The sequence below is a fragment of the Vicia villosa genome, linkage group LG2 (assembly GCF_029867415.1).
Source record: "Vicia villosa cultivar HV-30 ecotype Madison, WI linkage group LG2, Vvil1.0, whole genome shotgun sequence".
In the NCBI taxonomy this organism is placed as follows: Eukaryota; Viridiplantae; Streptophyta; class Magnoliopsida; order Fabales; family Fabaceae; genus Vicia; species Vicia villosa.
This window is the reverse complement of record NC_081181.1, coordinates 127527083-127552199: the sequence shown is the minus strand read 5'-3', so window position 1 is coordinate 127552199 and position 25117 is coordinate 127527083. Positions and strand designations below refer to the sequence as shown.

General features: G+C 40.0%; 1 protein-coding gene across 1 annotated transcript; it reads right to left on the bottom strand.

Annotated features, from left to right (window-relative positions):
* Window positions 1-9522: 9522 nt before the first annotated feature.
* LOC131649974 (uncharacterized) lies at window positions 9523-18752 on the bottom strand. Its single transcript, XM_058919713.1, has 5 exons — window positions 18447-18752; window positions 17536-18365; window positions 16964-17430; window positions 13253-16529; window positions 9523-12994 (listed from the first exon to the last, which is right to left on the bottom strand). The coding sequence occupies exons 1-5, from the start codon at window positions 18750-18752 to the stop codon at window positions 9523-9525; spliced, it is 8352 nt and encodes a 2783-aa protein (XP_058775696.1).
* Between the last annotated feature and the right edge of the window lie 6365 nt (window positions 18753-25117).

Below are 25117 nucleotides of genomic sequence, written 5' to 3'. Positions count from 1 at the left end.
GATCGAGCCTATTCCTCAAAAACTAAAGTATCAACCCTAGAAGAAGTCTAACCCGGACCAGGGGAGATAGTAGGAGCTACTTCAGTAGGAGATATGTTAGGACCAACTAGAGGATGAGTGGAGGCTCGAGCCGAATGGGTGACAGGGACACCTTGGGCCTCCTGCTCTTTAGCAATGTCACACTCTTCAAATAATTAATTTTATCTACAAATATCAAACACCCATGTAAAAAATACCTACAATGGGACGACTCTATCCTCACCAAAAATTTCTTTCTTCTCCAGACAACTAGTAGCACCCACAATAACACGTGTGTCGATGGACCATATCCTATACAGAGAAGACTTTACCTAAGTCGCACCAAACCCCTCCTCATAACCAAGATTCTCATAAAAAGCATTAAGATCCTTCTTCATCTCAATCTCGTTAGGAGTGGGAGAATCCAAACGGACAACATATGCATGAGGTTCGCGTTTGAAATGAATCTAAGTCCAATACTTTCAAAACCTATATGTGCACGAACAAGGGGGAAATCCCTGACAATTGATAGAATGAGGAAGCTCAATAGAAACATGATTGGGTGTGGAGTGGTGCTCCTAGAGCATAGGGATTTACTAGCATGAAGTGATACAAGAAATTATCCCGGCTATTGGTGTAAGGGCGACATATTTGGGGGCAGACACCTGATGAGAGTTGGCCTCGTATTGCCCTATTGTGGGTCTTTCAAAATATATCACCATACACCTTATTTCTTTCAATCCATCTTTTATTCATTATTTCATTAATTAGTTTTTTATTCTCAATTTGTTCGATAATATTAACATAAACATTTTTATAAACCAAATTTTTATAATTGGACATCATTTTTCAACCAACACAAATCACCCTAATTGTGTTTGGAGTTACTTGGTCAACAAGTGGGATCAGATGCTAACTCTTTTTATTGGACTAATAACCTCAGGAGGTAGCATAATAACTTTAAACTCTTCTTCTATTAACAAGAGATTTTTCATGAATACACCTCCACTATTTGATGGTTAAATGTTCGATATACGAAAAGAAATACTGATTTTTTTGAAGCCATTTATTTCAAATTATGGAATTTTGTTATAGACAGCCCATTTATTCCTACGCACTTTCTTAATAGAGAAGTATTAATTAAACTAAGTAATTTATGGACAAAATAAGATAAGATAAAAGCCAAATTAAGTTTTAAAGCCAAGTAATTAATGACGGTTGCTTTAAGAATTAGAGAGTACATTTATGTTTTTAATTATAACCCTACCAAGGAAATAAAGGGTCGTCTTGAAATGAACTATGAAGATCAAGAGGGAATGAAAATATTTATTCAAAAAGATGAGACACCCAGTGAAAGTGAAGGTCACCTTCAAGGATGGGACTCAAATATTGAAATCATTGGAATCTATCTCAGAAATACAATTTCTAACAATTATCTTAGATTCAATAACTGGTATCAAAACCCTAATATAATACTTGATTATAAATGTAGAAAGGTTTGCGATGGATTCCAGGAATAACCTAAGAAGAAGATAATCATCCTAAATCTTGAAGAATTGATTCAATTACTTAAATATGAAAAAAAAGAACTCATGAACAATCTAAGAATCTTTATCATCTTCATCTTTAGAGCTACATGGAGAAAATATTGAAAGACCACTACCATAAGTATCATTTGAAATAACTATCTTTGTATATGAAAGTGTTGGAACAAAATCGGTTTGTACTATATCTCTAAGGTTTTGATGATGTCGCTACCGCGAGAAATGGATCAGAGTCGCCACTAATATATTTATCCCATCGCGGGAAAGGAATATCAGAAACCTAACTCAGAACAAGAACAAGGTCTTTCGACCAGAGAACAGGGCACGGGAGTCGGTTACGCGAGGGGAAGGTGTTAGCACCCCTCACGCCCATCGTACTCGATGGTATCCACCTATGTTTGTTTCTATCTAAAGGGTGTATACTATGTCTAAACCTAAATGCGAATGCATGCAAAAGAAATACGGGGAAAAGAAGGAATTATTTACAAGTGTGTTCGCTTAGGCCCCGCGACCCAATGCCTACGTATCCTTTTCAGGAATCAGAACGACCGTAGTTCGGCTCCATAGTTTCCATTTGTTTTGTGTTTTTTAGTTGAACAGCGGTTAAGGTCACAATCCACGATGCTCGACCTTTGGAGACTTATAAGCCTAGTTTTGGAAAGGACTTAACTTGTTCTTAAGCGCCTAACAAGGCAAAAGAATGAACTTGGGTTTGTGTTTTTTATGTAACTACATGATGAACAAAACCCAATACAAGGTTTCGCACCACTTCGTCACTTTGTTTTAATTCGAGCCTTTATTAAGTGTTTTAAATGTTTTTGGTTGGGTATTTTTTAAGGGAATTTACTTTGCGATTAGAATCACATAAAATGTATAATGATCGAGAAGCAGATTAGGGAATGAATCCCACTCACTTCTATCCCATTATATAATGTTCAAGAAACAGATTAGGGAATGAATCCCACTCATTTCTATCCCATTAACTAATGTTTGAGAAACAGATTAGGGAATGAATCCCACTCATTTCTCTCCCATTAAGTAGTGACCGAGAAACAGATTAGGGAATGAATCCCACTCATTTCTATGCCACTAAGTGATTGAGAAACAGATTAGGGAATGAATCCCACTCATTTCTCTATCACTTTCTTGATGTGATTCGCATCTTTATTTATTAGTATTTTAAAGTTGAAAAAGAAAAAAGAATGAAAGAGGGGAACTAACCTATTTTCTAATCTAAGTTATTCTAATCTAAGTCTAATGGCCGTAAGGTCAAGGATAACTATCCTAACCTATCTCAATTCCTCTTAACAAAGAAGAAAGAGTCTAAGGGAACATGGCAAAAGAATGGAGTTACAACTCCAACAAGATGAGAAGAGAGGGCAGTAGCAAATCAAGGAAATAAATGTCCTAAATCAAACACAAAAGCCATATGGCACTATACGAAAATATTCACAAAGAGTTACCAAAGTATCGCTTGAATCGCTACTTAACAATTAGTGAACAAACATCAATTAACCGAAACAAAAAGCAAATGAAAACATGAACAAAGCTTAAAGTCAGTAGAAATTAGTTCATTTATAGGTCCAAGACCTTATACCAATCTATGTTAGTCAATTAACTTGAAACAAACAAAGTTCTAACAAAACTATACAAAACTAGGTCAAAACTAGTTAATAGAATTCAAATTAGGAGTGAAGTTAGAAAGATGTAATCAAATGCTATGAGTCAGTAGCTAATGACCTCTAAAAGATGTCTAAGCAATCACAAAACAAGCCAAGAAGTTTCATACAAAATTATAGGTCATTCGGACAAGTTATGGTACAATCGTTAGCCAAAAGCAAGTTATTTACATGCGAGAAAGAAAAATCGAGTAAAAATAAGAAAACATGACTTAAAAAATTCAACTCCAGGTCTTAGGACCTCTAAACATCCCTATTTATATGTACAAAAAGAAACTAAGTCAATTGCATAAAGGCAAAGCAAATTATAGGTCAAATTCACATGGTTATCCGTTTAGGAACGTGCATAAATCGGGTATAGAAAATCTAATGAAAACCTAACCAAAACATAGAATTAGACTTTTATCTTTTTCACACCATATGGTATATGAGTCTACTGATATCACACAAAAAATGGCAATTAAATTCTACTCCTAAGGTATTAAACAAAATTAATTTGCAAAATCGATCAAACTTAAAGACTCAATGAACATGTTGAAAGAAATGATTTATTAAAAATAGGAAAACAATTTCTAAAAATCTAACAAAAATATCAAAAATTTCTACACACATTATACTATCTAAAAAATATTTTTATTTATTTTTTATTTCATGAGGAAATGATTTAGCAAGCAAAAATTGAAGAAGAAACAATATTGAAATAGAACTAAAATATTAGGCAACAGGGGGTGAAGAAGTAATATGAACAAGGACTGAAAATCCCACTGGCTGGCGCGTGGGCCTCAGATAGAGGGGTGTGGAAAACGAAAGTGGCATTAGGCCCACTCGTAAGAACATGGCCTAGCTTGTACTACATCATCACCATTCCATCTCTACTATTACTCCTCTTTTTGTTTGCATGTACCACATTTATTTTATTTCCATTTCAATCTTCATGTACAGTTGCAACATTACTACGCATTGCATGGCTATTTTTATTATTGTGAAATATAGTGAATATTATGTGATATCATGTGAACACACATCAACTGGTCAAGGAGGAAATTAAGTGACTAAAGACAAAACACACAAGCCATGACCAATCACACCATGACACATCACACCACAAAAGAGAATGGAAGAAGACAAAACAATACAGCATGCGCATGCTAAGCACGTGAACAGTATATGGAGCACTGTTCATCGCCTTCTCCGGCGAACCAAGACGGCGGCCGCAACGGCGCCGGAGTTAACATTCACGGAAAACAAAAAGCAAACAGTGGCTCCACTCGATTTTCAACATAGGTTCCAAATATGCTATCGGTTTTCCCTAATTCTATCTCTAACTTCTGAACCGAGACACATCTTTAAAACCCTAAGATTCAAGATCTCTCCTAAAACACACAAAATTGGTACCCAAGCAATCCTCATGACACAAGGGATTCAAACACGCAAATCACACATTCATACAGAGACTATATCTTGCAAACCGAATCTATGTTCAAAGAAAGCATGTTCATACACCATATGCAACACAATCAATGAAAACATGGTGGTCTAAATCCTAACCCAATCCCTGATGACGGGTTCCAGGCCTATATGCTTCTAAAGCAATGGAGAGAGTCACTTACTTGGAGTTGATCAAGATTTGAGGAGCTCGCTTTCTTTATTCTTTGAAGACGATGAATGCGAAGAACTTTGCTATGCGTATCCTTGCAAGAAAATAAACTCAAGTTCGATGAGGATCTTGGATCTTGACAAGTTTACTGGTGATGATCATAATGTGAACATGGAGATGATGATGACGATAGTGTGAAGAAGATGATCGTGGTTGAAGATGATGGAGTTTGGAGGTGGTGGATGATGGAGCTTGTTGGAGTTGGTTACGTTTCTGTTAGATGAATGTTGAGATAGAAGAGAGAGGGAAGTGATGAGAAAAGAGTGGGATCTTGGAGAGAGTCAAGAGAGAAATCGAAAGGTGAGTATATGAAGATGATTTTGTTTTGTGAAATTGTGAAAAGACAATTGCGGAGCCCCTTCTTCCGTGGAGGGTTACCACTTTATATATGCATGGCGCATGGAGTTGTACTGTACTGACATGTAGCTAATTATTTCCCCACCCTTAGTGAACAAGTTGTTGCTTTTGTGGTAATCTCTTTACATGCTTTCATATTTTGGAGGCTGCATGGCTATTTGGAGAAATGGTTGGCAAAATGTTCTACGTGTGTGCCTAGCTTCAGAATTTTCCAGCTGATGCCATCCCAACAAATGACACTTGTGATACCATCTTTAAGCATGTGTATATTTTTTTTAACTATTGGCCATCACTCAATTCAAACTTATAATTCATGTAAAGAATGCATGGGATGGATTAGAATTGATGTTGGAAAGTCCATGAGACATTGCTTAGAAGGGTATGAAAAATGGTTAGGAACTCATGGTGTCACCCTTGCAAGCAAGCTGTGCGCGTGCCCCAGGTTAGACAGGGAATTTTGGCAAACACATGACTTGGTCAGGACACGACTTTGAGGCCTCACAAGTGATTATTTTCTTGATCAAATGTTGTCTTCAGGACATCAATGGAAAGAGGACATGGGAGAGAACATGTTGACTTCAGAGTTGACTCAGGGGGACACTCACAATACTATAAAACTGGATTCACATATGGCATACCATGTGTTTGTGGATATACCTGCGCGTGACCTGGAGTGTGACTCATGCCCAAGCCAACACACAACTTTTGTCAGGGCGTGATTTTGGTGATCTGTATCGGGCTCCACACTTATCCAAGTTTCATAGTTTTTGTATTGTTGGATAGAGGACATGGAGGTGATTATTTTGATCTTAAGTTTGAGTCAAATGGATATTTGTAGCTCCTTATAATCAAGTTCAAAAGTGGCACGCCACGTGCTTGTGAAAATGCTTACTGCTGCCCAGAAAACTTGCTCAGCTTTTGCCTCGTATACAGTGAGTTTTTGCCAACTTCTCTCTTCAATAACTCTCAATCCATACGTTACGTGAAAAAACTCCCAACTACAACATTGTAGAGGGCCATGAAGTGAACATTTTTGGTGTTGACCTTGTTTTGATTTGATGCCTAGAAGTACGTGCAATCTGGGGTCAAAGTCAACTGCTTGACAAATTCCAAACTCTCAAAATTTTTCTAAGTATGGAATATGGTTTCCATGTGATTCTTCCAATTTCCTCGTCTTTTATCTCTTTAACCAAGCCTCAAATGAGAAAACTCCAAACTAGAGAGTTGTAGAGGGCCGTGATTTGAGCAACTTTCATGTTGAAACTTTCTTGAGGAAATGCCTTGAGATGCATGCAATACTTGCATGAAGTAGGCTAGTCAACCAAATTCCCAACTTTTCAAATATTTTCCTAAGTATAGAACTTGCCTTTTATGGAAATTTCACATTTCAACTATTTTCCATTTTTGGTAACTTTGACATTTTCTTGATTTTATTTCATTCCATTGACTTCCTTTGACCGATTTTCACCCAAAAATCAATATTTGACAGTTGACATTGAATTTTGACCAAAAAGTCGACTTTTCTTGATTTTCCCGATTCCAGATAAACTTCCCGATTAATCCATTTCTGATCTAATTCTCAATCAATTTTCAACCAGAGAAGCTTCAATGAACAGGACAACCATATTTTGCATCCACAAACATTTTCCTGATTAAATCTTGACCGAAAAGTCAACAGGGTTGACTTTAGTCAAAGCTCTAATTTGAAAACCCCTGATGAATTGAGATTTGTATCTTTTAACCAAAGCGTTGACTTGGAGAGAATGAAACCCTGATTTTAGGAGTATGCTGGTGGAAATGATCCTCTATAATCAGACTCCAGATCCTTTCTTCTGAACCAAGAAACTTTCTCAATAGGAGCTCTTTTTGTCACTCTTCTTGAACAGTAACTGTGATATGGATGAATGTAATGGATGAATGTCTTAGATGAAGTATGCACATGAATATGATATGAAAGCCAATTAGGGAATAAATAAGTGGGCAAATTTTGGGGTGCAACAGCTGCCCCTATTCAATCTTCTTAAGCCTGAATGTACGAACGACACAAGTTCTGGACATTTGAGGTGTAAGTGGATTGAATACCAAAGAACCCAAAAATTTGCGCTCTGGAGTAACAACTCTGAGGTGATATTTGTAATTTTGATTTTGAAAGAGGACACCGGTTACTACCGATTTCAACCAAGGGATACTATTAAATGCTTGATATAAATAAGAAGCGCCAGTCAACTACTGGACATTTGCCGATAACGACCGGATTTTGAAGGAAAGGACCAATAACAATCAGACCTAACCAAAGGATGCCTGTAACAACAGGACTTTGCTGGTAACAACCAGACTTTGAAGGATGCCTGTAACCACAGGACTTTAAGGAAAAGGCTAGTAACCACTAGACTCGACCAAAGGGTGCCTATAACCATAGGACTTTTACTGGTAACAACCAGATTTTGAAAGATGCCTGTAACAACAGGACTTTAAAGGAACAGACTAGTAACCACTAGACTCAACCAAAGGGTGCCTATAACCATAGGACTTTTACTGGTAACAACCAGATTTTGAAAGATGCCTGTAACAACAGGACTTTAAAGGAACAGACTAGTAACAACTAGAACTGACCAAAGGATGCCTGTAACCACAGGACTTTAAGGAACAGACTAGTAACAACTAGAGCTGACCAAAGGATGCCTGTAACCACAGGACTTTAAGGAACAGACTAGTAACAACTAGAGCTGACCAAGGATACCTATAACAATAGGACTTTTACTGGTAACGACCAGAATTTGAAGGATGCCCATAACCATGGGACTTTTGAAAGAGATGCCAATAATTATTGGACTTGACTGAATCCCACAGGCCAAAAGGCGGGGTGTAACTCTTCAAGAGTAGCGATCGTTCGAATTGCCACACACACAAAGTGTGGGTTATCCAAACGATTGAGCTCTGCAAACGGGAAATAACCAAAGAAGGTAATGATCTTGACAAAGAAAGACTTTGTATCCAGTCCGCACTGGAGGGAGAAAGAAAGATTTCTTTCGGGGATATGTTACTTTGTGCCTTGGAATCACATACGAACTTGGCCTATGCATTGATGCATGTTTGGATTTTTCCATGGCGTAATGCTCCATATTCATGGAAATGCTACGCGTTTTTGTAGATGCAATGTGAATGCAATGATTACTATATGTAGAGGTAATGGATGAACAATCGGAGAGAGCTTTCCGTTCTAAGCACTCTGTGGGGACTTCTTCTTGGTGCCTTGACCTTGCGAGGCCACACCAGGTGGTTTCTCGACCAACTCCCAATATGTAACTTCTGCAGTAGGGAAACTTGCACCATGAGACTTGTGAGGAAGGAAGCACGATGGCACTTTTGAACGGCAACACCGTCATCTCGTTTTGAAGCTTGAAGATTGCACCTCCCCTTTTGAACTTCCACATCTTTGTCGAAGAATAAGGGAGTCTAATCAACACTGCGGAGCTTTTCGAGCCCTGGATGAGAGCTCTCCAGAGAAATAAACTCTGGTATTTGAAGGAAAGGAGACCTTTGGGTTCTTGAAGCGTAGGCACTGGCATCTGAATGTGCTGAATGATCGGAGATTCCTGCAAAACAAATCAAGCAAATATGCCCCGGGTATGATGGTTCTACCTCGTCCACCATCCCAAGTACTCAAAATCTTTAAGCAATTCTATTTGTTTTAGTTCATGTTCTTTTTGTAGGACTTCGATGTTAGAAATGCAATGCTTACCAAAATAATTGGACGCTTTTGTAAACAAAACAGTAAAAATAAAACGATGTAGGAATTTTTTGAGTGAAATATCTTTTTATTAATGAAAAGAAATGCCTAACATAGGCGAGTACACCAGGAAGCGGCCCCTTAAGGAGGTGGCCACCAAAAAGGAAAACAAATAGAATTTACAAACATGGCAACGTAAGAAAGGATTCCATTGGGTTCCAATCTTGCTATGCCTTGCAGATCTTCGATATTCCTTCTGCTTTGCTTTCCGAAATGGGTGAATGGATTGCTCCTTTGCCCTTGTAAGCCCTCCAATTATGGTGACTAACTATGCTCGAGGATCTAATGCACGACGCAGTCATTCGCTTTTTGTCCCTCTTTTGCCTGGACCGCCCTTTCGGGTTTTCAATCCACCAGGACCCCTTTTTTGCCTAAGTCGCCCTTTCGGGTTTTCAACTTAGCGGGTGTACTTTATTTCTTTTTCATTCTTGTTCCTGATCTTTTCCTTTTTCTTTTATCTTTATTTTTTGATCAGGTTTATGCGAAGTATTTTTTAACTGCGTCGGCATTCACGGGGAGTGGGAAGTCTTCGCCATCCATAGTTGAGAGGATCATGGCGCCACCTGAGAAGACTTTCTTTACGACATAAGGCCCTTCGTAATTCGGAGTCCACTTTCCCCTAGGATCGTTGTGAATAGGCAGGATCTTCTTGAGCACAAGGTCACCAACCTGAAAGTGTCGAGGTCGAATCTTCTTGTCGAAGGCTCTCTTCATCTTCTTTTGATAGGCTTGCCCATGGCATATGGCCGCTAGTCTCTTTTCATCAATGAGGTTCAGTTGATCAAATCTGGTCTGGACCCAATCAGCTTCACTGAGCTTCACATCTGTTAATACCCTTAATGAAGGGATCTCAACCTCAACCGGAAGAATCGCTTCCATGCCATATACTAATGAGAAGGGAGTTGCCCCTGTGGAAGTACGCACCGAGGTACGATAACCATGTAAAGCAAAAGGCAACATCTCATGCCAATCCTTATAAGTGATCACCATCTTTTGCACAATCTTCTTGATATTCTTATTGGCCGCTTCAACTGCGCCATTCATCTTTGGCCTGTACGGGGAGGAGTTATGATGCGTGATCTTGAAGTCCTCGCATAATTCCTTCATCATCTTATTATTGAGGTTGGATCCATTATCAGTGATAATTCTCTCAGGAACCCCATAACGACAAATTATATGGTGCTTGATGAAGCGAGTCACTACTTGCTTAGAGACATTTGCATAAGAAGCAGCTTCGACCCACTTGGTGAAGTAGTCAATAGCAACGAGGATGAAACGATGTCCATTAGAGGCGGTGGGCTTAATTTCCCCAATCATATCGATGCCCCACATAGCAAATGGCCAAGGAGATGTCAAGACATTCAGAGGAACCGGAGGTACGTGAACCTTATCTGCATATACTTGACATTTGTAACATACCACCACATGGTTGAAACAATCATGTTCCAAGGTCGACCAATAATAACCTGCTCTCAATATTTTTCTAGCCATGGTGTGCCCACTTGCATGTGTACCAAAGGATCCTTCGTGTACCTCTTGCATGATCTTTGCTGCTTCGTGTCTATCCACGCATCTGAGCAACACAGAATCAAAGTTCCTCTTATATAACACACCTCCAGCAATGAAGAACTTGGCAGACAGTCTCTTCAAAGTTTTCCTATCTGTAAGGGAAGCACCCTCAGGATACTCTTGGGTTTCCAGAAATTTCTTAATGTCATGAAACCATGGTTTCTCATCAGGCACATTATCAATGACGCCACAGAATGCAGGTTCATCCAACCTTTTGATCACAATTGACGGCGCTTCATTGTCCCACTTGACTTTGAACATGGATGCTAAAGTGGCCAAAGCATCAGCCAAGTGATTTTCCTCTCGAGGGATGTGATCGAAGGTGATCTCATCAAAGTATTGAGCCAACTTCACCACATGTTCTCTATAGGGAATCAAGTTGGGATGGCGTGTTTCCCAATCTCCGTTGATCTGACTAATCACCAAAGCAGAATCTCCATAAACTGCGAGATTTTTAATCCTCAAATCAATGGCCGCCTCAATACCATATATGCAAGCCTCGTATTCAGCCACATTATTAGTACAATCAAAACAGATTCTGGCCGTAAATGGAATATGAAAACCTGTTGGAGAAGTAAGCACAGCCCCAATACCATTACCCAATGCATTAGAGGCACCATCGAACACGAGCGTCCATCGCGCCCCTGGTTCAGGACCTTCCTCTTGATCTTGACTTTTGGAAGTTTCTGCCACGCACATTATATCTTCATCGGGAAACTCAAAGTACATAGACTGGTAATCGTCCACGGGTTGATGTGCAAGATAATCAGCAATTACACTACTTTTAATGGCCTTCTGAGTAGTGTATTGTATGTCATATTCTGTCAAGATCATTTGCCAACGGGCAATCCTCCCTGTCAATGCCGGTTTCTCAAATATATATTTGATTGGGTCCATCTTTGAAATCAATAAAGTGGTGTGAGTCAACATATACTGTCTCAGTCGGCGAGCAGCCCATGCCAAAGCACAGCAAGTTTTCTCGAGTAGTGAGTATCTTGATTCACAATCGGTAAACTTTTTGCTAAGGTAATAAATTGCGTGCTCTTTTCGACCGGACTCGTCATGCTGACCCAGCACACACCCCATTGAATTCTCGAGGACCGTCAGGTACATAATCAAAGGTCTACCTTCCACTGGAGGCATGAGGATTGGAGGCTCTTGCAAATATTCTTTAACCTTATCAAATGCCTTTTGACAATTGTCATCCCACTTTATTGCCTGATTCTTTCTCAATAGCTTGAAGATAGGTTCACACGTGGCGGTAAGGTGTGAGACGAACCTTGCAATATAATTTAACCTTCCCAAGAATCCACGAACCTGTTTCTCGGTTCTCGGCTCAGGCATCTCTTGTATAGCTTTTACCTTGGCGGGATCGACCTCGATACCCCTTTCACTTACGATGAAACCAAGCAACTTTCCTGATCTCACTCCGAAGGTGCATTTATTGGGATTCAACCTTAACCTGAACTTTCTTAACCTTTCAAACAATTTCTTCAGATGAACCAGGTGCTCTTCTTCAGTATGGGACTTTGCAATCATGTCGTCCACATAGACCTCAATCTCTTTATGAATCATGTCGTGAAACAAAGTCACCATAGCTCTTTGATAGGTTGCCCCAGCATTCTTTAATCCAAACGGCATGACCTTGTAACAAAAGGTGCCCCAAGGCGTAATGAATGTTGTCTTTTCCATGTCCTCGGGCGCCATCTTTATTTGATTGTAACCAGAAAAACCGTCCATGAAGGAGAAAACTGAGAACTGAGCAGTATTATCTACCAATACATCAATGTGAGGAAGCGGGAAATCATCCTTCGGGCTCGCCCTATTCAGATCTCGATAGTCGACACACATTCGTACCTTCCCATCTTTTTTAGGTACAGGTACAATGTTGGCGACCCATGGTGGATAAACTGTTACAGCAAGAAAACCTGCATCAAACTGCTTCTGAACCTCTTCTTGGATTTTCTTGGACATATCAGGACGTGTTCTCCTGAGTTTCTGTTTGACGGGCGGAGAATTTTCTTTAAGGGGTAGCCTGTGCACCACAATATCAGTATCTAATCCAGGCATATCTTCGTAAGACCATGCGAAGATATCAGAATACTCCTTCAACATTCCAATCAACTTTTCTTTCACATTCTCATTCAAAGAAGCCCCTATTTTAACCTCCCTTCTCGTCTCTTTGGTGCCAAGATTCACCGTCTCAATAGGCTCTTGATGTGGCTCGATCACTTTCTCTTCTTGTTTCAACAATCTGGCCAACTCATCAGGCAATTCACAATCTTCTTCATCCCCTTCTTCAGCGGCGTAGATAGGGTTGTCAAAGTCATAACGAGGCATAGCAAGATCGTTGTCAATAGAATCCGGAGGAGAGGTGGATCTGCATGGATTATGATTTATGCTTTATTTTAGAATGGGGGGATGATGATGAATAAGAAACGTTGCCATTTTTTTTTTGATTAATTATAAATATAAAAGTAAAAACGAAAGACAGGGAACAAAATATTTGAATGCAAAAACGTCCTTTTATTAATGATTTTAACATTGAAAAACAACAAATGAGGCCCTACATATGTTCACTGTGTCTTGGGCAGAACACAGGAATTATTGCATGATAAACAAAAACAAACATTATTACTTTTGATCAAGAGCAATTGAGATGATGTCTTCGGATGACCAGTTGAGAAGCTTCTGTCCCGGGACACACGGCTTGATCCATTCTTCAATGTCATAATCACTATCCACATCATCATCAACAGCGCAAATATGATCCTTGACGATGCCAGCACTAGAGAACTTGATCGGAACGAAGGTTCCGGGCTTCTTGGAGGCCTCACTAGATGAACTCTGACCCAACTGATATCCAATCCCACCCTTATCCTGCTTGATTGGTAGATCCAAGACTCGGCCCCATCCTTCAGGATGACCAGATTCAACCACAGCTTTAGCTTCCTTTAGTGAAGACATGGGGGCCCCTAACTTCTTATTTTCAACATAAGGGATCTTGATAGTCTGGACAGCCTCAAAGGCTTGGCAAGGCGTCTCGTGGACCTCTCCTTCCACATCAATATACCTGAAGGACGCAAGATGGCTTACCACGTGTTCTTCCTCCCCACATATTGTGACTATCTTTCCTTGGGTCGCGAATTTGAGTTTCTGATGCAATGTGGAAGTCACGGCCCCAGCAGCATGGATCCATGGACGTCCCAGGAGACAACTGTAAGACGGGTGGATATCCATCACAAAGAAGGTAATAGTGAAAAGCTGAGGGCCTATCATTATTGGCAAGTCAACCTCCCCAAATACTGATCTCTTTGACCCATCAAAGGCTCGCACTGTCAATTCACTCGGCCTTATCTCGACACCAGAGTAATCCAGCCTCATCAAAGACGACTTCGGTAATACATTCAGAGAAGATCCATTATCCACGAGAACACGAGATAACATAGTCCCTTTACATTCCACTGATATATGCAAAGCTCTATTATGGTTTCTACCTTCGGAGGGCAAGTCTGCATCAGTGAATCCCAATCCATTACCAGCATTGATGTTTGACACCACCCCTTCAAGTTGATTCACTGAGATCTCTGGAGGGACGAAAGCAGTACTTAAAAGTCTCAACAAAGCGTTTCGATGTGTCTCCGAACACAAGAGCAACTGCAAGATCGAAATCTTTGATTGAGTTTGACTCAATTGGTCAACCACTTTATACTCACTTTTCTTGATGATCTTTAGGAACTCTTCCATCTCTTTGGCCACAGTATCTTCAGAGTTAGAGCTTTGCCCCGAATCTACCGTATCTTCTACCACTCTTTTCCCTTTTGCTTGAGCTAGAGCTTCTGCATTGTCATCGCGAGTATTCTGGGGAGGATTGAAAATACGACCACTTCTTGTCATTCTTCCAATGCCAACAACATTATCAACATCTTCTTTCTCAACCGGTGCTTTAATCTCATACTTGGCCCCTTGGTAGAAAACTTCTCCGCCATAATTCCATGGGATTGCTTTCTCACTAGTATATGGGATGGGACCAGGCAACGTGATGACCAAAGGCGGCGCTCTGGCAGGAATCGGGATCTTAGTAGGAGTATACGGGATGGATAGCACATTGATTTCATTCTTGACTGACTTTGGATGTCGCACATGCTCAAACTGTAGATACCCACTATCTATCAACTGTTGAATCCCATCTTTCACCTTGTCACAAACTGAGGAGGTGACCATACAATCAGTACAGAATTCTCCACAACCAGCGTATAGTCTCATCCTCAATAATTCCTTCTTCAATAATGGCAACAACGATCCCAATTCGATAACATCCTTGACCAAGTAAATGTCTTCAACAATATCGATGGCATTTGCGGCATGAGTTCCATGGGAAGGCATAGGATTTTGTACAACGTTAGGTCCTTGAGTAGGGGTGAACTCAATAGCTTTTGAATCGAGCAGATCCTGTACTTTATGCATGAATCCTATGCAATGTTCAATATCATGCCCAGCAGCCCCAGAATGAAACTCACAGTGGGCATTAGCATCATAGTTAGGAGGAAGCTTAGCAGGTGGAGGGCCCATGGTACGAAGTTGCACCAAGTCCCCATGTAAGAGATGAGCGAGTAATTGTGCATATGTCATAGGTATGGGATCAAAAATTCTTGGTGGCCTCGACTTTTGCTGATACTGACGTGGGGGATGCCTCTGCTGTTGTTGTGGTTGTTGTTGAAGAGGAGTACTCGGTATAGTAACAGCGGCTACCTGTGGATAAACATGGCCTTTACCTTTACCATAGTAAGCAGCACTTGTTTCACCTTCTCTCTTCTTAGCAAAGCCGTTATATGGTTTCTTCCCTCCTGCCCCAGAAGAGGAACTAGCAGTACTTGGATTCTGTATTCTACCAGCCTTAATCCCACTTTCAATTCGCTCACCAATCATAACCAACTCGGCAAAACTTGAGGATGCAGAGCAGGCGGAGTAGTATTGGCCCTCCAGAGTGTTGGTGAACAAATCCATCATTTCTCTTTCCAACATAGGTGGCTGGACTCTAGCTGCCAACTCGCGCCACTTCTGTGCATATTCTTTGAAGGACTCATTAGCTTTCTGGGATAGATTCTGTAACTGAGTGCGATTTGGTGCCATGTCAACATTATACTGATACTGCTTTATGAAAGCATCAACTAGGTCCCTCCAACTTCGGATATTAGCTCTCTCCAATCTCATATACCATTCCAAGGATGCCCCAGTCAGGCTATCTTGGAAGAAGTGCATCAACAATCCTTCATCCTCAGAGTACACATGCATTTTGCGATAGTAAGCTCGGACATGTGTCTTAGGACAAGTATTCCCCTTGTATTTCTCGAAGTCGGGTACCTTGAATTTCGGTGGCACACGGACGCCAGGAACTAAACCCAAGTCATTGATATCCATACCCAATCCTTGGCCTTCCATCGCCCTCATCCTTTCCTCCAGACCTCTAAACATCCTTCCAGCATCCGGTGGAAACCCCCATTCACTTTCAGGAAACAAATCCTCGTGTCGGTCCTCTTCCAACACGGGGATAACAGCAGCCCTTCTGATTTGTTGTGTGGTTTGTCCTTCAAGAGTAGGCTGGGGAGGCCCACGGGGATTACCTTGATTAGCAGCAGGAGGAATTACACCAGGTCCTCCGATCACAGGTTCACCATTGACACGAATATCAGCAGGATTTCTTTGCGGGGGGTCCGCAACAACCTGAGCAACTGTGTCCATCCTGATTCTGAGTTCTTCTTGGCGATCAGCCATGTTTTGCATGACTTCCATGAACTGAGCCATCTGAGCAGTAACCTGAGTTCTCATCTGGATAAGATCGTCCCTTAACTGATCCATTTGCAGTGAGTGATTAGCCCTTGTGTAGTAGCGATGTGTAGGCGGAGGTGCAATTGCTGAAAGAGAAAACCTGATCAGTCAGATAAGAACACCATCTGATGTACCTGTTTGTGCATGATGTGCATGAGGTGCATGTGTGCATATGATGTGAGGTGCCATTTTCAGAGTATCCAAAATATTTAATATTAATCAAGAATGTTTAACAATGTGACAAAAGATAAACATCAAGAGGAAACAAAAGACCCAAATTTCATTAATAATCTCTTTTTGAGTTTGGGCATACCCATACATTGACAAGATAGTTCAAACAACAGAAAAGACAAAGGACCCCATCCAACAAGCCTGGTGGTGGTCATGAAATACAAGCTCAAACACTAATCCATCTTGGTGTAAAACAAAGGTCCTCCTTGTTTAAAGTGCTCGTCGCTCCACTTCTTAGTTTCATCAAACATCTTCTTAGTCACTTCTCGATCTCTTCCTTTGACAAAACTTTGAATCACCACATCCTTGCGAAACAACTGCCCATCTAACATATCACAGTGGGCCACCAAGCTCTCACATCCTTTGCAATCAGGGAGGGTATTCTTTTCAGATGTACTTTCCATTTCTGCTATCTGGTTTCTGAGCTTTGCATTCTCTTCTGTTAGTCGAGCGGAACGGAGATGACTACCTTTAAGTTGTGTCTCCACGGCCCTCCTTTGAGTAATTTCCTCTTCAAGCTTCTTCTTGATTGCTACCCTCTGAGTGGTTTCCTCCTCAAGCTTCTTTTTCAAACTCTTTACTTCGGCCCTAGCCTCTTTCTCTACTCTGAGCTTGTGAGCCCTTAAATCTTCTCTGTACTCTCGCTTGAGTTTTTCTTCTGCTTTCTTCACCGCTTCTTCTATAACCCTTTGATGGTCCTCAATACGAACAGTGGTAGCTCTTTCCCCCTTTTCAGTTCTGGCCCTTTTTTGAACTCTGGAAGATCCTCCTTTCAGCATTTTAACCTCATGTGCTAATTCAGCCCTTTTCTGATCCACCAAGAAGTACTTTATTTTAGCGTCTTCCCCTTTTTCTCGCAACCTGATATTCTCCACATGTACTTGGTTGTACTCCTCAGCTGGTACAGTGGCAGTTAAAATCTCAGGTGGTTGTTCATAGAGAGGGCTAACCTTCGGGAAAGGCAACAGACGCTCCTTAACTCTTTCTTCAACCCATTCAGTATAAGCTTTCTTAGCAATGGCATTCTTCCCCCCCAAGGTAGTTCGGTCTTCTGTATGAATTTTGTTCCACGCACTCCTTACTTTCTCCAAACCATCCGGATCGGTTCCTTTTTCAAAGCAAACGGACTCAAATATCTCTTTATCCAACGGCTTGTCCTTCAGTACAAAACCCAACTGGCGCAGTGCTAGCTTCGGATTATAGTTGATAACTCCTTTTGTCCCTATGAGAGGAACATTGCCAAAACTTCCACATCTGGTTATAACTTGCTCAATGTCCGTTCGGAGGTGATACCAAACAATATCATTTGCAGTAAGTCCCATAATCCTTTGGGGGCACTTCTGTGAATCTTTTGTAGTGACAAATGCTCCGCTTTTAGGCAAATGTGAAGAAAACCATTCGTACAGTATTGGCAAACAACCCCCAACTGATCCCTTTTTTCCATACCTAGAATGGATGGCATAATAAGTGTCGGCCAACAGAGTGGGTACAGGATTTTGATCCATGAAGAGACAAATGGCAGTGAGATCAACAAAATTTGGAATATTCGGGAACATCACTAATCCATAGATCATGACGGCCAGGAGAGCATTGAATTCTTTCCACTTTTCCTTATCAGCAAGGGTTTCAGCTTCCCTCATCAGAAATTTCACATAGAATCCGTGGGTCCCACCATTAGGCTTCCAGTTATCCTTAACGTCCTTCATGCTCAAATAAAGAGCACCAGCAATGCGATCCATTTTGGGCTTCTCAGGTGCACACACAAAAGGAACCTTATGTTGAACTCTGATTTGAAGAATGTGTGCATACTCTTCGAGGGTAGGGGCTAGTTGGTAATCTTGAAAGGTAAAGCAGCGCAGCTCAGAATCATAAAACTGAAGAAGAGTGTAGAGACCCCACTCATCAATACGAGTAGTTAACATAAGCAGAATGTGGCCATAAGTCTTTCTGAATTCATCCAAATTTTGCCCAGTAACTCGGGTGCTCAATCGAACCAAAGGTGTTATATCCTCACGGTAGAAACTGCAAGAGAAGGTATGCTTCGTAGTCTTTTTGTTGACGGTCACACTGTTAGCCATTCTTGATGAGAAGTGTTGACTTTGGATACCTGAAAAATGGCATGCATATGAATATTAATCTCTTTTCTTTTTTTTTCTTTCTTTCTTTTTTTCCTCTTTTTTTTCTCTTTTTTTTTTTGAAATTAAACATGCTATGATGATTATGATGCAATGAAAGCTCCTCCCCACATAGGAGAAGTGTGTGTTTCTTCTGAACAGGATTGGATGTTGCAGGACCAAAAATCCGGCATAGATACCACAAACCCATAAGAACCATAATCACCAACAGAACAGAACAGTCACCAACGGTACCTGTCATGAATATCCCACCCCACTCACAGGTGAATCTAGGTCAAGGAAGGTCAAAAGGTCTCCAGCGTTAGCAACTCTCCTGAAACACCATCATTGTTGCAAATACATGCCAACAACGGTATCCCATTCGAGTCTCAGCTGGTCGTGGGTCTCATGATCGCAATCAACAGAACCTGACATTCTGTTGGCGTCATGACTATCCACTCTATCCTAGGTATCCTATGTGTTAACTCTGGCCTGGGTATTGGGCCTTTTACCTCATAGAACAACCCACCCAACCTGCAAAACAGAACAGAAGACCCCAAGGAACACAGAATATAATCCATATGCATGATGTGCAAACAGAAATAAACATGATATGCAAGCAAAAAAGTAAACATGTAAACATATATACAAGGTATAGACATAAAACAAATAAACACCCAGTAAATAAACAAACAAACGCAGGCTAGGATCGACTCAACTAAGGATGGACCAGCAACAGGTCTATCAACATCCCCAGCAGAGTCGCCAGCTGTCGCTACCGCGAGAAATGGATCAGAGTCGCCACTAATATATTTATCCCATCGCGGGAAAGGAATATCAGAAACCTAACTCAGAACAAGAACAAGGTCTTTCGACCAGAGAACAGGGCACGGGAGTCGGTTACGCGAGGGGAAGGTGTTAGCACCCCTCACGCCCATCGTACTCGATGGTATCCACCTATGTTTGTTTCTATCTAAAGGGTGTATACTATGTCTAAACCTAAATGCGAATGCATGCAAAAGAAATACGGGGAAAAGAAGGAATTATTTACAAGTGTGTTCGCTTAGGCCCCGCGACCCAATGCCTACGTATCCTTTTCAGGAATCAGAACGACCGTAGTTCGGCTCCATAGTTTCCATTTGTTTTGTGTTTTTTAGTTGAACAGCGGTTAAGGTCACAATCCACGATGCTCGACCTTTGGAGACTTATACGCCTAGTTTTGGAAAGGACTTAACTTGTTCTTAAGCGCCTAACAAGGCAAAAGAATGAACTTGGGTTTGTGTTTTTTATGTAACTACATGATGAACAAAACCCAATACAAGGTTTCGCACCACTTCGTCACTTTGTTTTAATTCGAGCCTTTATTAAGTGTTTTAAATGTTTTTGGTTGGGTATTTTTTAAGGGAATTTACTTTGCGATTAGAATCACATAAAATGTATAATGATCGAGAAGCAGATTAGGGAATGAATCCCACTCACTTCTATCCCATTATATAATGTTCAAGAAACAGATTAGGGAATGAATCCCACTCATTTCTATCCCATTAACTAATGTTTGAGAAACAGATTAGGGAATGAATCCCACTCATTTCTCTCCCATTAAGTAGTGACAGAGAAACAGATTAGGGAATGAATCCCACTCATTTCTATGCCACTAAGTGATTGAGAAACAGATTAGGGAATGAATCCCACTCATTTCTCTATCACTTTCTTGATGTGATTCGCATCTTTATTTATAAGTATTTTAAAGTTGAAAAAGAAAAAAGAATGAAAGAGGGGAACTAACCTATTTTCTAATCTAAGTTATTCTAATCTAAGTCTAATGGCCCTAAGGTCAAGGATAACTATCCTAACCTATCTCAATTCCTCTTAACAAAGAAGAAAGAGTCTAAGGGAACATGGCAAAAGAATGGAGTTACAACTCCAACAAGATGAGAAGAGAGGGCAGTAGCAAATCAAGGAAATAAATGTCCTAAATCAAACACAAAAGCCATATGGCACTATACGAAAATATTCACAAAGAGTTACCAAAGTATCGCTTGAATCGCTACTTAACAATTAGTGAACAAACATCAATTAACCGAAACAAAAAGCAAATGAAAACATGAACAAAGCTTAAAGTCAGTAGCAATTAGTTCATTTATAGGTCCAAGACCTTATACCAATCTATGTTAGTCAATTAACTTGAAACAAACAAAGTTCTAACAAAACTATACAAAACTAGGTCAAAACTAGTTAATAGAATTCAAATTAGGAGTGAAGTTAGAAAGATGTAATCAAATGCTATGAGTCAGTAGCTAATGACCTCTAAAAGATGTCTAAGCAATCACAAAACAAGCCAAGAAGTTTCATACAAAATTATAGGTCATTCGGACAAGTTATGGTACAATCGTTAGCCAAAAGCAAGTTATTTACATGCGAGAAAGAAAAATCGAGTAAAAATAAGAAAACATGACTTAAAAAATTCAACTCCAGGTCTTAGGACCTCTAAACATCCCTATTTATATGTACAAAAAGAAACTAAGTCAATTGCATAAAGGCAAAGCAAATTATAGGTCAAATTCACATGGTTATCCGTTTAGGAACGTGCATAAATTGGGTATAGAAAATCTAATGAAAACCTAACCAAAACATAGAATTAGACTTTTATCTTTTTCACACCATATGGTATATGAGTCTACTGATATCACACAAAAAATGGCAATTAAATTCTACTCCTAAGGTATTAAACAAAATTAATTTGCAAAATCGATCAAACTTAAAGACTCAATGAACATGTTGAAAGAAATGATTTATTAAAAATAGGAAAACAATTTCTAAAAATCTAACAAAAATATCAAAAATTTCTACACACATTATACTATCTAAAAAATATTTTTATTTATTTTTTATTTCATGAGGAAATGATTTAGCAAGCAAAAATTGAAGAAGAAACAATATTGAAATAGAACTAAAATATTAGGCAACAGGGGGTGAAGAAGTAATATGAACAAGGACTGAAAATCCCACTGGCTGGCGCGTGGGCCTCAGATAGAGGGGTGTGGAAAACGAAAGTGGCATTAGGCCCACTCGTAAGAACATGGCCTAGCTTGTACTACATCATCACCATTCCATCTCTACTATTACTCCTCTTTTTGTTTGCATGTACCACATTTATTTTATTTCCATTTCAATCTTCATGTACAGTTGCAACATTACTACGCATTGCATGGCTATTTTTATTATTGTGAAATATAGTGAATATTATGTGATATCATGTGAACACACATCAACTGGTCAAGGAGGAAATTAAGTGACTAAAGACAAAACACACAAGCCATGACCAATCACACCATGACACATCACACCACAAAAGAGAATGGAAGAAGACAAAACAATACAGCATGCGCATGCTAAGCACGTGAACAGTATATGGAGCACTGTTCATCGCCTTCTCCGGCGAACCAAGACGGCGGCCGCAACGGCGCCGGAGTTAACATTCACGGAAAACAAAAAGCAAACAGTGGCTCCACTCGATTTTCAACATAGGTTCCAAATATGCTATCGGTTTTCCCTAATTCTATCTCTAACTTCTGAACCGAGACACATCTTTAAAACCCTAAGATTCAAGATCTCTCCTAAAACACACAAAATTGGTACCCAAGCAATCCTCATGACACAAGGGATTCAAACACGCAAATCACACATTCATACAGAGACTATATCTTGCAAACCGAATCTATGTTCAAAGAAAGCATGTTCATACACCATATGCAACACAATCAATGAAAACATGGTGGTCTAAATCCTAACCCAATCCCTGATGACGGGTTCCAGGCCTATATGCTTCTAAAGCAATGGAGAGAGTCACTTACTTGGAGTTGATCAAGATTTGAGGAGCTCGCTTTCTTTATTCTTTGAAGACGATGAATGCGAAGAACTTTGCTATGCGTATCCTTGCGAGAAAATAAACTCAAGTTCGATGAGGATCTTGGATCTTGACAAGTTTACTGGTGATGATCATAATGTGAACATGGAGATGATGATGACGATAGTGTGAAGAAGATGATCGTGGTTGAAGATGATGGAGTTTGGAGGTGGTGGATGATGGAGCTTGTTGGAGTTGGTTACGTTTCTGTTAGATGAATGTTGAGATAGAAGAGAGAGGGAAGTGATGAGAAAAGAGTGGGATCTTGGAGAGAGTCAAGAGAGAAATCGAAAGGTGAGTATGTGAAGATGATTTTGTTTTGTGAAATTGTGAAAAGACAATTGCGGAGCCCCTTCTTCCGTGGAGGGTTACCACTTTATATATGCATGGCGCATGGAGTTGTACTGTACTGACATGTAGCTAATTATTTCCCCACCCTTAGTGAACAAGTTGTTGCTTTTGTGGTAATCTCTTTACATGCTTTCATATTTTGGAGGCTGCATGGCTATTTGGAGAAATGGTTGGCAAAATGTTCTACGTGTGTGCCTAGCTTCAGAATTTTCCAGCTGATGCCATCCCAACAAATGACACTTGTGATACCATCTTTAAGCATGTGTATATTTTTTTTAACTATTGGCCATCACTCAATTCAAACTTATAATTCATGTAAAGAATGCATGGGATGGATTAGAATTGATGTTGGAAAGTCCATGAGACATTGCTTAGAAGGGTATGAAAAATGGTTAGGAACTCATGGTGTCACCCTTGCAAGCAAGCTGTGCGCGTGCCCCAGGTTAGACAGGGAATTTTGGCAAACACATGACTTGGTCAGGACACGACTTTGAGGCCTCACAAGTGATTATTTTCTTGATCAAATGTTGTCTTCAGGACATCAATGGAAAGAGGACATGGGAGAGAACATGTTGACTTCAGAGTTGACTCAGGGGGACACTCACAATACTATAAAACTGGATTCACATATGGCATACCATGTGTTTGTGGATATACCTGCGCGTGACCTGGAGTGTGACTCATGCCCAAGCCAACACACAACTTTTGTCAGGGCGTGATTTTGGTGATCTGTATCGGGCTCCACACTTATCCAAGTTTCATAGTTTTTGTATTGTTGGATAGAGGACATGGAGGTGATTATTTTGATCTTAAGTTTGAGTCAAATGGATATTTGTAGCTCCTTATAATCAAGTTCAAAAGTGGCACGCCACGTGCTTGTGAAAATGCTTACTGCTGCCCAGAAAACTTGCTCAGCTTTTGCCTCGTATACAGTGAGTTTTTGCCAACTTCTCTCTTCAATAACTCTCAATCCATACGTTACGTGAAAAAACTCCCAACTACAACATTGTAGAGGGCCATGAAGTGAACATTTTTGGTGTTGACCTTGTTTTGATTTGATGCCTAGAAGTACGTGCAATCTGGGGTCAAAGTCAACTGCTTGACAAATTCCAAACTCTCAAAATTTTTCTAAGTATGGAATATGGTTTCCATGTGATTCTTCCAATTTCCTCGTCTTTTATCTCTTTAACCAAGCCTCAAATGAGAAAACTCCAAACTAGAGAGTTGTAGAGGGCCGTGATTTGAGCAACTTTCATGTTGAAACTTTCTTGAGGAAATGCCTTGAGATGCGTGCAATACTTGCATGAAGTAGGCTAGTCAACCAAATTCCCAACTTTTCAAATATTTTCCTAAGTATAGAACTTGCCTTTTATGGAAATTTCACATTTCAACTATTTTCCATTTTTGGTAACTTTGACATTTTCTTGATTTTATTTCATTCCATTGACTTCCTTTGACCGATTTTCACCCAAAAATCAATATTTGACAGTTGACATTGAATTTTGACCAAAAAGTCGACTTTTCTTGATTTTCCCGATTCCAGATAAACTTCCCGATTAATCCATTTCTGATCTAATTCTCAATCAATTTTCAACCAGAGAAGCTTCAATGAACAGGACAACCATATTTTGCATCCACAAACATTTTCCTGATTAAATCTTGACCGAAAAGTCAACAGGGTTGACTTTAGTCAAAGCTCTAATTTGAAAACCCCTGATGAATTGAGATTTGTATCTTTTAACCAAAGCGTTGACTTGGAGAGAATGAAACCCTGATTTTAGGAGTATGCTGGTGGAAATGATCCTCTATAATCAGACTCCAGATCCTTTCTTCTGAACCAAGAAACTTTCTCAATAGGAGCTCTTTTTGTCACTCTTCTTGAACAGTAACTGTGATATGGATGAATGTAATGGATGAATGTCTTAGATGAAGTATGCACATGAATATGATATGAAAGCCAATTAGGGAATAAATAAGTGGGCAAATTTTGGGGTGCAACAGATGATAACAAAGTATTTAACAAACAATTAAGTGTACTAATATATATTCAAGTGTGCATGACTATAGACTA

Coding starts and splice junctions, on each gene's coding strand:
- LOC131649974 (XM_058919713.1), bottom strand. CDS start 18,752: ATGGCTAACAGTGTGACCGTCAACAAAAAGACTACGAAGCATACCTTC. Junction 18,366..18,446: donor AAATCAGAGTTCAACATAAG/GTTCCTTTTGTG, acceptor AAGGACGTTAAG/GATAACTGGAAGCCTAATGG. Junction 12,995..13,252: donor TCAATTGCTCTTGATCAAAA/GTAATAATGTTT, acceptor TAATCCATGCAG/ATCCACCTCTCCTCCGGATT.